General features: G+C 39.5%; 1 protein-coding gene across 1 annotated transcript; it reads left to right on the top strand.

Moving 5' to 3' along the window:
* The first annotated feature begins 5,486 nt into the window (after positions 1-5,486).
* LOC137272776 (beta-1,3-galactosyltransferase 5-like) lies at positions 5,487-6,593 on the top strand. Its single transcript, XM_067805167.1, has one exon. It carries the CDS (start codon positions 5,487-5,489, stop codon positions 6,591-6,593), a length of 1,107 nt encoding a protein of 368 aa, XP_067661268.1.
* The last annotated feature ends 8,570 nt before the right edge of the window (positions 6,594-15,163 follow it).

Here is a 15,163-nt window from a genome sequence, read left to right on the forward strand (position 1 = left end):
TATAACAGTATACGAGATGAATCATATGTTTAAAAGTAAGATTTCACACTGCGGACATGCTGAATGGCAATAATTCAGTTTCATACCAGACAAATATAGATATTTTACACTCAGTTCATCAGTTCATCACTGCATCAAAACGATTTGATTCTTACAAGTTTTAGTAGGTTATAAGTTCCGTGTATTAACTGGCCACGAAACAAACATGAACAAATATTAGTAAAGCTACTACGTTTATTTCTTAATGTAACTTAAAACTGATCATACAAATGCAATCTGTTCATATTTAGATGCCTGATTTGTTTATCGTACGCAACATTCATCTAAAACAATATTATGTCAATGTATTGTAATCTTATGTAAAATGTCTACCTACAAATGTGAACAAAGTATGTAATCTGGAGAGGCATTAATATAGGCCACACAGGCTTGTTTGCCAATCCATTTCTAACTGAATAAAATATGTTTAAACCACATTGTGGACTTTTGAAGTCTACTCAGTGATTCTTTGCTGATGCTTAGAAGCAAACCGTTCCCGATAGTCCAGCCTCTAGAGTATCAAACACTGTCATAGTGTACAAATGCCTTGGCTGCTTCAAGTGGCATGAGATGACGTATTTTACTAATGCGTCTGAGATGATAAAAACAGAAATTGCACAAATAATCAACTTGATTTAATAAAAAAATCACACATATTCAAGTTTTTTTTTTAACCGGGGTGAGGAATCAAAAGGTCTAGTGAGAGTATATTTAGTTATAAGTATACATACTCCGAGGGTATTTGTGGTCAGCGGATGCGTTAAGTACAGATATGGGTGACTTTGTTTTCATTCGTATTACATCGGCATATACATGATAATTTTTACTTTCCACTCAGAATTATTTGTGCATTCCTGTAATTACGTGTATTTCCGGTTGGAGCACATGGTTGGGACTTGGCGCCATTGTTTGTGTAAACTAGGGAGGGCAATGGCTTGTTCTCTCGTGAGTATTGTCGTAAATATAGGCTGTTATTATTGGACCAGTTAGTTAATTATGTTTGTGTATATTTTTGATCGTATTTTCATTGGATATGCCCTAGAAAGCCTTAGACTGAACCCTCTCTGTGACAAACGCTAACGAAAATGTTTAAAGGTCACAAGCAGAACTGTGCAGATTCCGATACCTTTTGGTATGCACCTACCTAAACAAAACATCACAAATGCCAATTCAACCTATAAAGTTGGGAAAAAAACGCGATGAAAAACAACCCTGAGAAATCGGAGTTCAGACGTTTCATTAAATTTTCTCCAGCGCTGGGGGAAAAAGTGGTTTCAACAGCTCTGCCGCTCTGCACCCATAAAGCATACGCACTGAATACGTTCGCTGAGCTTGAAACCTGCACGGAGTATGAGGTCGTAAGCAGTAGTGAAATCTTAGTTGTGTACACAAACAAGTAACTAATCTACTCGTTGCATAAAAATACTTGTTGATTGTGATAAGCAGCCTCTGTCACAGAGAAAGCTCAATGCCTGTTTTATTGACACCTATATGTCTGCCTGCCTGTCTGCTAAGGACAGTATGCAATAGACAGCTTCAATCATTGACCACATGCAATTTGAACTTAACACCTATCAGACTATGCGCCATAAACAAAACAAATTGATTTATGACTCGTGCCCCCGAGTCCTGTCTCTACCACATTATGTAATTAGACAGGTGTGATGCTTGTACACATAACATATTTTAATGTCTGTGGGTTGCAAACAAATTACATCCATTTTTCTAGGATGACTGGATCTGACGGAAACTGGTGCAAACTCTCGTCAATTTCAAATCCTGCTTTGTACATAGACGAACGACAGTTTCCAGCCGAGCAGTAGTTCACCATCTCTACGGAGATGAATTTTGACTGGATCGAACGCAAATTCAGAGAACATGTATTTACAAAACCCAACATCACTATATATATTCTTTATAGATAACAACTTCTTCTAGCGTATATGATTTTGTTTGACAAAGGCATATGAATCCATACTGAAACGACGCATCAAGTACAACAAAAGAAGTTGTTATCCATAAAGAATCTTACTTTCATGTGACTCGCCATACCTCTAAAATGCCAATTTAACAGATCATCTTTCTGTACAGCAAATGAGCCAGCCAATCGGAAGCCGTCGTTACACTTGAGTGCACACCCACCCGCTATGTCTGGATTCGGTCTCCCGAGTGCTTCTTTTCGAGGGGAGTAAGCCCAAGTGCAAAATATTGCACTTTTAAATCGCGATTGTACGCTTATAATTTTGTTTATTTGTTTTTTTACAAGCAGCAGTGTATATTATATGTCATGAATAAGTGATAATTGTGTTTTAAAACGTTTTGATTTTTGGTTGCAAGTTGTGTTTAACGTATCTTACTGTATGTTAACGTACTTCATGTAATTTGGCATTATTCATTTGTTTGTTAGATCATGTTTACATGTATCAATGAGTGTTATTGTGGTCATGCTCTGATCTCCTTGAAATAAACGGTGATTAATGTAACTCTTGACAATTAAAAGTAACTCTATTCAACGTATCTGATGATACTGTTAATGTGTCTGATGATGATCTCTTTGTCTTATGATTCGGTCCTTCTACTGTTCAGCAGCTACGAGAGACAAAGGTCATACCGGATTCGATCTCCGCTTGGTGTCGCAGCTCGCGCTTTTCACAATGACTATTACTCTAGCCATGCGTGTGAGGTAGATAGCGAGTAAGTTGGATATTTTTTACACTGCTTTTAACAACATCCCGGCAATATCACGACGGGAACACCAGAAATGGGCTTCACACATTGTGCCCATTTGGGGAATCGAACCCGGGTTTTCGACCTGACGAGCGAATGCCTTAACCACTAGGCTACCCCACCGTCCCATATGAGAAGGTAAGGCAGCACATAGAAAACTGAAAAGGGAATTCTTTTTACAAGGAACAGAGCATGACATGTTACAATAAAATGTATCAAATTACGATGACATTCATGATGAATGTGAGCAAATATAAAATTAATACACCCATTCACACGTACAATGCAAACCAACACGCTTATTTATGGAAGTCATACTTGTACACATGTTTGTATTCCTAGAAATGACAAACACCAACTCGACACGTTCACAGATATATCAGCGTCCATGAAAGTATATATTTATATACGTTTCAAGTATTATTTTTCAAACGTTTTATTTGAGATGGCAATGCTTCAAAGGATAAAACATTTCCTTTGTTTTGTGGCAAAGTGCACGTTTAAAACGTGTTCCGTCTGAAACGATGAAGTATTCACGGCGGGACACACCATAAATATCCTCCACACATTGTACCCATATGGGGAATCGAACCCGGATCTTCGACGTGACGAAAACACACTTAACCATTAGGCGACTCCATCGCCACGGTTGAAATACGCATTGTATGATACAGTACGATGTCGGTATTTGTAAGGGAATCAAAAGATATATTGTGACTGTGAGGGCTAATATGAATAAGACCTGCCCATAGCAATAACAGTATACTTAAAGCAACGAGTCATGTGAGTAAGTCATTCAGAACAACGACTGAATGGCCAGGATCAGCGCCTTAGTTAGGAAGCCCTTTGACTGGATTTCCACAGTCTGTGTTTGTCGTTAAAGCGTTAAGAGTTGAATGTTAGGGCAAGACAACAACAACTAAATTTTGTGTGTGTGTGTGTGTGTGTGTGTGTGTGTGTGTGTGTGTGTGTGTGTGTAACGTATGTCTGTGTCTCTGCATGCATAATAATTATGTATGTATGTATGTATCTATGTATGTATGTGTGCGTGCGTGCGTGCGTGCGTGCGTACGTGCGTGCGTGTGGGTGGGTGGGTATACATGTATGTATGCTAATGCATGTAATAGCATAAACAAATAGAAACGCACGTATGTCATTTCTTCGCTTTCTGCACGTATATGCTAACATTATTACTAGGTCTCATAATACTCCTCGCAGCAATAAAGACAAAAGAAAGGAATGGCCACAATAAATAATTTGATGAACATGGGAAGATTACATATTTACATTTATAACTGATATGTCGTTGAGCTATGACAATGAACTAATGCCATTCCCGTCAGTATTCTAAAACAGCGGTGCTCTTCATTTTCCGCCGAAGTCAAGGGACCCGAAACATGTAGTCACTATGGCGTGGCCTCAATGATCGTAAACAGTGGGGTTATTTAGTATGTTCAGAATCAAGTCTGAATGCCTTCGACATGGCTGTTTGGCTGCCTTGGTACATGACTCCTCCAACAAAGACTGTCGTGTGTTGTTGAATATTCAATCTGGATCTGAGGTTATTGATGACGTGCAAAACAAACAATCATGTAAGTACCGTCATTTTTTAATCACACTGAAAGGGTAACTGTGCGGTAAACCAATGGAAACGTGGCTTAATCATGTAAATACTATTCCAATATACGTGCAGTAACTTAACCATGAAAGGGGTGGGAAATTGCATGACATGATTTTAAAATAATGATTCATATATTCTAATGTAATGAATATGTGGAAACAGTCAATGTGTGTAAGGAATGATGAAAGGTATTTTCCCATATCTTTTTCCACACACACACTTACACACACACGCACGCACGCACAGACAGACAGACAGACACACACACACACACACACACACATACACACATCGTTCATCGCTCTATATAGACTCTTGAGTGTTTTCCCCATGTTCCTCTCATTGTTCCCACATATACCCTTTGATGTTTCCACATTTACCTCAGTTTGCTTTCATTTATACCTATCATCGTTTCACGTAAATCATTTCGTGACGTAACAACTAAAGTACAAAAGAAACCACACTCGTTGTTTAAAATAATAGCAACATAAAACTTGCTAAATAGGCCTAGGCATGGTATAATGGTGATCACACAAAGCTGACCTTCTTGGGCCTTGGGATGAAGCGTGTGGCAAGGGACACCGGCTCCTTAGATACACAAGAAAAAGTTTTGAAATATTCACAACAGTCCCCAGGAGCAGCACCCTATAGCACTTTCCAGGTCTTTTGTCTAAATCTAAAGGTAGAACACTGCTGACCTGACCTTTACTGAATCTACACGTACACTGCATTAGAACATGTTTGCACATTGATTGCCACTGACACAGAAAAGTATATACTTTTTAATATCATAAGTCCATCTGATACGTTAAAATATTATCTCCAGTTAAAATCGTTTTATGTCACAAAATGTTTTATTATGAATAATAAAATTGGGAGTTTAGGACATAGCAAAATATGTTATATACCCCTTGTCTCTCCGCATTGTACAATCATTGTCACTTTCATTATATCATTATGTTAATGTGCAGTGATGTGCAGGGGCCGATGGTTTAAAACAGAATAGCTTCACAAAAGTATACACCGAGAAGATTAACGGCTTCTAATATACTGAGTTTCAGTGAAATAAGGTTTGTGGGAAGCAGAAGATTCACACAAGATGCTGATTAAGGCGAAACTGAAACACGGGGTGTTGTTCTTGATGTTTGTAGGATTCTTGAACTTACTTCTTGTTGTTCAGGAAAATAGTCTTGTGGTTAATCTCATGTCAAACATACCCACAACAACCATCATTGAATCTATTTTTGAAAGTGGCACGATCCCCGAATCTTCTGTTCTGCAAACAAATCGTAATGACACTATTGAAAATATAATCCATGACATTTTGGAAGAATCGATGAAACTACTGCCTTTGTCCGAGGCACCACAGCGTGTTCGACCGGACACATGTTACAATTGCTTCAGGCATGACTTCAACTATATCATACAGAACACGAAAATATGCAGGGAGACCAGTCCTGGGTCTGTTGACCTTCTCATGCTCATCCTGACAGCCCATGGCAACAGATACAGGAGGAATGTCATTCGGTCGACATGGGCTTCAATATCCAGGAACAATACCGGACGAGTACGCTATGTGTTCCTCCTTGGCAAAGTTCCTCAGCTGGACTTAATGGCAAGAGTGTTGATCGAGGAAATACATCATGGGGTCATGCTGATGGAGGACTTCAGAGACTCTTATCACAACCTTACCTACAAGACAATCATGGGTTTCCAGTGGGCAACGTTATATTGTCAAAATGCAAAGTTTGTCTTCAAAACAGATGACGATATGTGGATCAATGTGCCCCATTTATTAAAACTAACCAATTATCACAGGGAGTTTCTACAGTCAGGAGTTCTCGGCTTATGTGGTTTTTCTCAGACGGTCATAAGAGATACATTTTCTAAGTTTTATGTGTCTCCGGAAGAGTATCCTCATAGTTATTACCCCCAGTACTGTTCGGGGAGTGGCTATGTGACAAGCATGGCAGTAGCCAGGCAAGTGGTTTATATATCTCCCCATGTTCTGTTCTTGAAGTTTGAAGACGCGTACTTGGGATTGTGCATTAATGTCCTTGGCACAATCAACATGACTTCTGATGACAGCTTCCTCTACCTCGCCGACTACACAGATGATCCATGTATCCTAAAATCAGAAAATGTCACAACATGCCATACCGTTCCATTTTCATTTTTACATGCTTTGATGAACGCAGAATGCTGAAACCACAGTCGTTGTATGAATGGGGCAAGGTTTCATTGATGGTATGAAGACATGAGAGATATCAAAATGAGGTTTCAATCAGTCGATGAAGCAAGAATCATTTGGCGTTAAAAGCAATAGAGCTATAAAACGCTCTTGTGATCGGACCGCTGAAAATCACTGGCACCAGGTGTTCGTGAACGCAGTAAGCATGTCTTGTCATTCAGACAGCCTCTGACCATTCACCAAATGTGACGTAAAGATCGTCACAAATAATGGGTACAAGACAATGTGGTGCATGTTGTATCTGAGTGGGCTATCTATGCAGTATGGTGTCCAAATGGGTACAGAAGTTGAAATCAACAATTTTCTTTCCATTTTCGTGTATTATTTTTTGATCGCTATTTGTCCACATGACTATCAAATACGTATTGCTGTAATGTGTAAGTGAATGAGAATATTTTCTTTTATCCAATTTAGATTTTAGTTTTGGTAAGCAAGACCAGCTGTATTTATGGAGTCGCCCCAAAGACATGAAACATGGAGAAAAAAAAAACAACTATTGCTTTTGTTTATGCTGCCGAAGAGAAGCTAAGGTAATAAGAAACAAAACACTAAATAATAACACTAAACAGTAAAGATCTGGGTTAGATATTGTCTAAAACTATGGACGATTAACAGGACGTGTGGGTACAGAATCACTCACAGCACATGAAGTTAGAAACGGATTCGGAATTGGGGATTCGAATCCCGAATCTGAAATCTTTTTCAGATTCGGGATTCGAATCCCCAATCGCAAATCCCGAATCCGTCTCTAAATTCATGTTCCCATCGCTCACCTGATTGTACATGTGATGGATGCTCATGGTGTTAAACACTGGTTGTATTTTTCATCATTTTGAAAAATATCAAACATGGACATGAAATACTGACGTATAAAACTGAAATGAGTTAGTAAGTCACTTTGAAATCTGTGTTGAAACGTTTGAGTTATTTCCCGAGACATCGAGGTGTTCTTTGGAGATCAGGAGAACAAGCAGTGATCTGGGGCTGACCCATGCATCTATGATATTGTCCTCCGCGACCAACTTATGCGAACCATAGCATCTTCTGTTTGTCCAGGCTGGTGTACTATGCACTGACTATGTAGCCTGAGGGTAAACAGGATGAAAACAATCAATAGCGCGCATAGAATACTGCAGCCAGGTTTGTAGTATTAAGTCTGTACGCAGCCGGATGTATTGAAGTATATCAGTCCAAAGGAAAAACCTGTAATGTTTCTGAACGCTACTGTCTAGCGCTTCGTTCAACCTGATGGTGGAGCTTAGTTACAGACTAGTTTACCCGCCAGGAAATGGTTTGTACAATCGAAGGGCCCCGGGAACGTATGTCGTGAGGACCATGATATAGTTTAAGTATTTACTATAGCAGAGTGGTGACGGATAGGTGATAAAGTCAAACCTGGTCCAGCGGAACCGGCTATACACTGCTTAATGCTTGTCTGATAGGTGAACCAAGTGTCCGCAGAAGTCGTCCAAGTTTCTATCTCGGATACGCCATAGTATTATGTGGTATTTATATCTAGTCGAAGACGTCAAGTGCACGTTTAGCTTCTGGGTGTCGAGCAGTTTTTCACCTTGGAGTTTTACCATTCGGTAAACAACATTTCGAAGAAAAATGATGGTTTTGCAGTTAAATACAGGTGGAACCGCTTTCAGGAGAAAGAAATCGACATGGTAATGTAACTTCCGTAAGCAAACAAATATGACTAATGGATTCATGGTATTTAGTATCATCGAATACCGATAGAATACACTTAAGGATTGACCATGTTAACTGTCTCGGACTTGCACAAAACTGAAAAGCACGGAGCGTCGTCTTCAACACGGTAAAAAAATCTAAATTACTTAAGACACAAAGAGACATTTTTCCTATTTGAATGTTGCGCCGACAGAGGAATGAGCCCCGTTCCTTGTTCGTGACGGGGGATAGCAAAGCATGATTCTTTCTGTATGTATGCATTTAGTGGACATCAGTACCTCTGTTCGCGTGGAGCAAAACAGTAACTTTGGAAAGTGCTCTCTGTGCGAAAGTTATTGTTCCTTTTTCGCGCGACAAATAGCATGTGTATTCGAAATCTTACGAATCAGACTAAAATATGAAAGGATTCAATAATGTCCTCAAATGGTTGACAGATGCCATTCTGGTCTTAGAGGTTCAGTAAACAAAGGAGACCCGTCATGCATCTGATGAGCTATGATGAGCTTCTCTGCCTTAGTGGACAATACAGCGTATTGTTGGAGAGTCATCTGCTTGCAGAACTTGTAAGAGGCATCAAGTTCACTGAGTACATCAAGTACATAAACTGGTAATACAAGCCAGCCCACTTTTACTTCAGCATTCGTTAAAAACTTCGTGTCCATTAGGACTATTTTGGGACTATTTTCTGTACCTACAGAATGAGTTCAATTTAAATGTGTAATTTTGGCGAGCATCCTAGAGCCAAAGGTACATGTTACCAAACGTTTTCTCCCTGAAAAGCCTATTAAATCCGGGTGACAAGGGAGATGTCGATGCAATTCACTACAATAGAAAGTATGTTCAAACCAAAAGAACCCGAGGAGATTTAGTAGGACTCAGCTATAACCTGATTAACGAACACTGGATCAGGAGTTCCATTATTGTGAAACGTCTGTCATCAAGTCTCACCAGGATCCAGTTACTTTGCACAGGTATATATTCTGACGTGATAATATCATGTATTGATTGTAACAGAATGATTTGTGACAACAACCACAAACAATACTGGTTTTACAGACATATCTGATCCTATCAGCACTTGTCGTGTGCTAAGGGACGAAGAAGACGTCATTTGTGTAAAATCACTTGAACGGATGTGCCATCAGACGATGAAAACATGGTCATTTATTGATTTGCAATCTTCAGTCATTATGTGTAACAGGAAGGTATACATGTTAGTCATTTCGTGTAATGACTGGACTGGGATGTTCAGTCACTGCTTAGCGCTCACAAGCACTTCACGGAGTGACTGATTCATTTAGTCATTACACGAAATGTCTGACCTGACACCTGACACAAACCGTGAAAACAGTGAAAACAGAAATTGTAAAATATGGCTGACCTGTCACCCAGATCCTAGAGATCGTAAATGTGTATTAAGGGGTTCAACTCTAGAATGATTTGGCATTGCTTCGGCTCAAGACACGCTTGACCGCGATTCTTTCATCACAAGGGATACAAAACGGATGATCCTCACCTTTGAGCAAATACAAATGTATTCATGTCTATATCTTGCGTGGCCAATGCGACATCGTCGCATGATGACCTCCTCAAATCTGGACTGACAACCCAAGTAGCTGCAACCAATATAGGGTTTTATAGATTGTAATTTATTGATACCTACTTGAGTGTCCCACTTATTCTGCATCAGATCACGGAGATACGTTCTAAAGCAACCTTTGTAATCTGCATATGGAATAAGAAGCGGTGTCACAGATTTGTTGAGTGCTGCTTTTCCAGCGAGATCGGCCATGGTATTCCCAGAAATACCAACGTAGCTGGGTAACCAACAAAAGACGATGTCGTCGCATTGGCCAGTAGCAAGATCATTATACAGTTGAACAGTTTCTATTCAATGTGGTGGGGGAAAGTAATGATGTGCATTATAGTAACGTAAGTCATAGAGAGTTTGTAGATCAGCCTGCTGAAGAGTTGATGAAGGTGGAATGTACAATGAACACAGAGTAAGTGTAACGTTCAAAGTAATTCGCACTGCAACCGCTTGAAGATTATGACTATGACTATGAATAACATCATGTCTTACAAGGATTGATGATCCTCCAGTGGCTTTATCACCAGGTGGGGAAAAGTAATGATATGCATTATAGTGACGTAAATTAAAAGTATTTGTGTGCTTCATATACGTTGCTTGCATGCAGAATGCTCTTGGGCGAATAGGTGAAGCTTATTAAGATTAATCGTTAGGCCCCTGCAATTCCACTGAATTATGTATGAAGAAACTATTTCTTCGGAGGATTTATTAGGGATCTACCCCTTGATTTCCTTGAGGGCGACAAGCTATGTGCCCTACTTTGGATGTTTTGGGACACATCCATGTCCTCTAAGGATTCGAACTTATTAAAGAGTTTGATTGTATCATTTGAACCTTTGGAGGATCTGATACTTAGACATTTTTGTAAGTCATTTCTGGCTTTGTCATTTCTGGCATTTTATTTTTTGGTGAGATCTTTTCCATTATTTTATGATTGACGGTTAGGTGTGGGCTGTGATGATGAGGACGATGGTTGTTCTTGAGAAGATGGCCGTTATTGAAATTGAGCAAGTATTTTTGGAAGTGATTCAGCCGTCTGGGTAGACAGGTTGAGTGTGTATATTTCAGGTTTATCTGCATCAACCCATGTCAGATCTGTTTGGCACACCGTTGATGATGTGGATACATTTGCTTTGAGACTGGCAGCAAAGGGTATTCTCATAACAGAGGCATAAGAAGTGACCTGTTCTTTTGAGGAAATAGCAAGTTTCTTTGCATCAGCAAAACTAATATTTTGCGTGAATTTAATTTTATTTATCTCCTTTTGTTGCGTCCAGATAGGACATTGATTACGGAAAGATGAATGTGTCCAAGAGCAGTTGGCGCATTGTTTAATGTTGCTATTACAATCGTCAGTAACATGACTGTGTTTTCTCACTGCAATGAGCGCATGTTACCGAGTTAGTGCAGGTAGTGACACCGTGTCCATAATTTGATATTTGAAACATCTCAGTGGATTGGGAATATTGGTATAAACACTGAGATTGCAAAATCCTGCTCAAACTGATTTTGGAATGGCTGGAGAAGAAAAATGGAAGGGATAAGTATTAGTGGGTTTTGTTTCAGAGTTTATTCGTGTCGATCTCTATCTCCGACGATCCCTTTTGCTCGAGTTCAGAGTCCTGTGAGGGGAAATCGAACAACTCAGTAGACATCAGGTTGGTGGATTGTTGTTTTCGACTACACTATATAAGGAGAGAACGTAATCGTCTGAAATCACCATATATACCTTTTGATGCTTCAAAAGGTTTATTTTAATAGACGGTTTGTCAAGAGTTTCCATAACGAGAAATCGTGGCCAGTATTCGATTGAGCTGGACGGTAGAGGTTCATCATCATCATCATTGTCAAGCTGACGTTTGTTTCTTTTAAGGTTGTGTATGCCATAGGTAATGTAGTATGGCTCATCATCTGAGCTCCTCGCCCACTACGGAGTATCACAAGGACAACGTTAAAAACAGATGCCCCTCTGACTTGCAGCACCAAGACCAGTTCATATTATCATGTTTCGAAATCAAACTCATTGCAGGGTAACAAATATTCCAAGTATATATATATATATACATCAATGCACAAGTCTTATTTTGAATTTGAATTGTTTGATTTTCGGACTTGGAATTTTTGTTACTCTGCAATGAGTTTGATTTTGTAATATGATAATGTGAACTGGTCCTATGTCCAGATGGCGGTGGCTCATGGGCCAATGTGGTGGATTAGTTATTTATAATTCTGCCGCTGGAGTATATCATTTGAGGTCGATGCCCGTCATGGGCACAATATGTGAAGCAATTTCTCATGTCCTCTGCCTTAATATTTCTGTAATATTGCTAAAAGGGGTTTAAAACTAGCCTCACTCACTCACATTATTTTGTCCTTATAACAAAACCTCTCAGCGTTTCCTCTATCTTATACCTGCGTGATGTGTAATCATGCAGTATCGAACATTTTATTTTATAATATAACCTGTTTTCACATGATACCACATAAAACAGGAATCGCAACATGCTTGATTCCAAGAATGATAATGGGTTCAGTTCTGCATTATTTTACGACTTTGTCCGGAAACAAAACCAATAAACATTATAGCGACAGACATCGCTCTCCTGTTTCAATATTTATTTCCACCCACGAACATGTGACACGCTGAGCATTTTGTTTTACTTCATCATTAGGATGGACTGTGTCAGCAGATATTAACGTGACAAAACTCTTCTCATTATCAGTTTGTCCCCAAATCCATCGTAAATTTCATCTTTGTGTTTACGATTTACTGTCAAATACTGACAACAGGTGTCTTGAAGTCCTCTTCAGTGTCGGTTCTCTGTATAATGGAAAACACGATATTAATGTGTGTGCGTGTACATGTGAGCGAAATGAAATGAATCAAGATTAACAAACACTTGGCATTTGTGTCATTACAAAATTACAGTGAATGAATGAGTTTAGTTTTACGCCGCAGTCAGCAATATTCCAGCTCTATGGATAATCCAGTCTGGACCAGAAAATCCAGTGATCATCCCCATTTGCAATGATCAACGCCATTGAGTTACGATGACATGTGTCAACCAAGTCTGTGTCAACCAGAGCCTGACCAACCGATCCCGTTAGTCGCCTCTCACGACAAGCATGGGCTGGTGAATATCAGTTCTAACCCTGGTCTTCACAACGTTAAAGAGAATTACAACGATGTAACACAGCTACAAGCAATGTTGAGAACATGCGTTTCCTCTGCCTCATGTTAGTAAGCGGATGGTTTTATGCTTCTTTATACATCAGCCACGTATGTGGAATCGCCCGATAAGCTGCAGTTTTTCTGCCATGTGGTAAATGTCGGACCAAATTTACATATTTGGAGATGTAAATCTGAATAGAATTCTAGCACGACATCGTGTGATACTCAATTCCGATTGGTTGAGACTCTAATATCAAAACCGCACTTCACTTCAAGGACAGCAAATTGCCACTAATTGACTGCTAATTACAACTAACTGACTGCTAATTGTTTGTAATCAATCATGTCCGACATCGATGATACGCACCTCGGCAGCATCTTAAATAAACATAATTAAAAAATAGTTAAAAGACAGTTATCACTTAGTCATGACATATAATACTTTGCATGTGACCTTTAGAGATATTTGGAAGTAGCAAAAATTGTTAGCAGCACAAAACCAGCAGTATTCCACTATACTTCAAAGCGGGTTTAGACGTTGACAACGCACATCGGCCCCCACGTCCTAACCTGTCCGCTTCCGTCCCGGTCTTAGCCCTTCCACTGTCCAAGTTTCCCACATAAAGCTGACAGATCTTTTCCAAATTTGGAATAGTAGCGTGGTTTTCAGCAATAACGTCTCTGAATCTAGTTAACGCCGACTAAACTAGCGCGCTCATGGCTTGGGGCGAGTCGACTTTGTCATTACTAATTCGCGAAAAAATCACATAATTGTACTTTTTCACGGGAACAGGTCAAAATGGCCACACTGACCCTAGTGAAAATGGTCACACAGAAAAGACAAAATGGCCACAACCCCTAGGCAAAATGGCCATACCAAAAAGTCAAAATGTCCACACAAAAAGGTCAAAATGGCCATACATTATTATATTATTTTTCAATACTCATGAAATTTGTAGTATTTGACGGGAAAGTGTAAAAATGACAAAATAAGGTATATCACACAAAACTTGGTGTTTATTATTGAGGTACTTTTCTAATTGATCCTTTGAGATTGTCACTGAGGTGGAAGAGAAGTTCACTCTTCTGGAGACCGGCTCACAGACGGGAAAACCTCTACTAATGGAGTCAAGTGGATACACCTATGTCCAAAAGGTATTTCCGATGTTCTCAATCTATTTTGTTCTAAACTATTTATGTTCCTTGTTACAAATACAAGCACACTGGCCTTCGCAACAAAGAATTTATGCTGTTGAAAATGTCTTGCTTTGTTCATTACATAAACTGCACCTCAACTAGACGATCAAAAGCGTGTTTGTATGTGTGCGTGTGCGTGTGTGTCTGTCTGTCTGTTTGTATGTGTACCTCTGTGTGTGTTTGTGTGTACGTAAGAATGATGTTTTTCAGTTAGTTCTTAATTTCCACTGATTTTGATTACACTACAATTTAATTTTCCTGGTTTACATTACAGAGAATCGCTTATAAGGAGGACAATGCGTAACACGTGTGTACCATCCATTGTACAGAGGCAAGTCAAGTAAGTTTCAAATGGCACACCAATGACCATTCGTCAGCCTCGGCTCGCATAACAAGAGCATGAGTAATCGTTAAACGTATATGAGATGAACCACTGGTGGTTTCAGTCCTCCGCGTGCTGACTGGTGCATAGTTGCAGCATTGACGTGAAACCATACACTCAATACAGGCAAAACAAATTCGAACGTACACCATACTGAGCCATATATATTGACTGTCCAGATATTACTGTATATTTAAAACTACAAGATTACATATCCTTAAGTCGAACGATCTATTAAATTGATAGTTTCTTCTTCTACTTATCGTACTCTGGGTAGCCTAGTGGTTGAGGTGTGGACTCGTCACGACGAAGACCCTGGTTCGATTCCCCACAATGCTTCCAATGTGTAAGCTTCTTTCTGTTGTCCCCCGCCGTGATATTGATGAAATACTGACATTAGCGGTTTCAACAATCAATATCAGCAATACATATTCACCTCTCCTACAGCGGCAACCACCTCCGCCTTTGGGACGGCATACTTCAGACCT

The sequence above is a fragment of the Haliotis asinina genome, chromosome 2, assembly GCF_037392515.1.
Source record: "Haliotis asinina isolate JCU_RB_2024 chromosome 2, JCU_Hal_asi_v2, whole genome shotgun sequence".
In the NCBI taxonomy this organism is placed as follows: Eukaryota; Metazoa; Mollusca; class Gastropoda; order Lepetellida; family Haliotidae; genus Haliotis; species Haliotis asinina.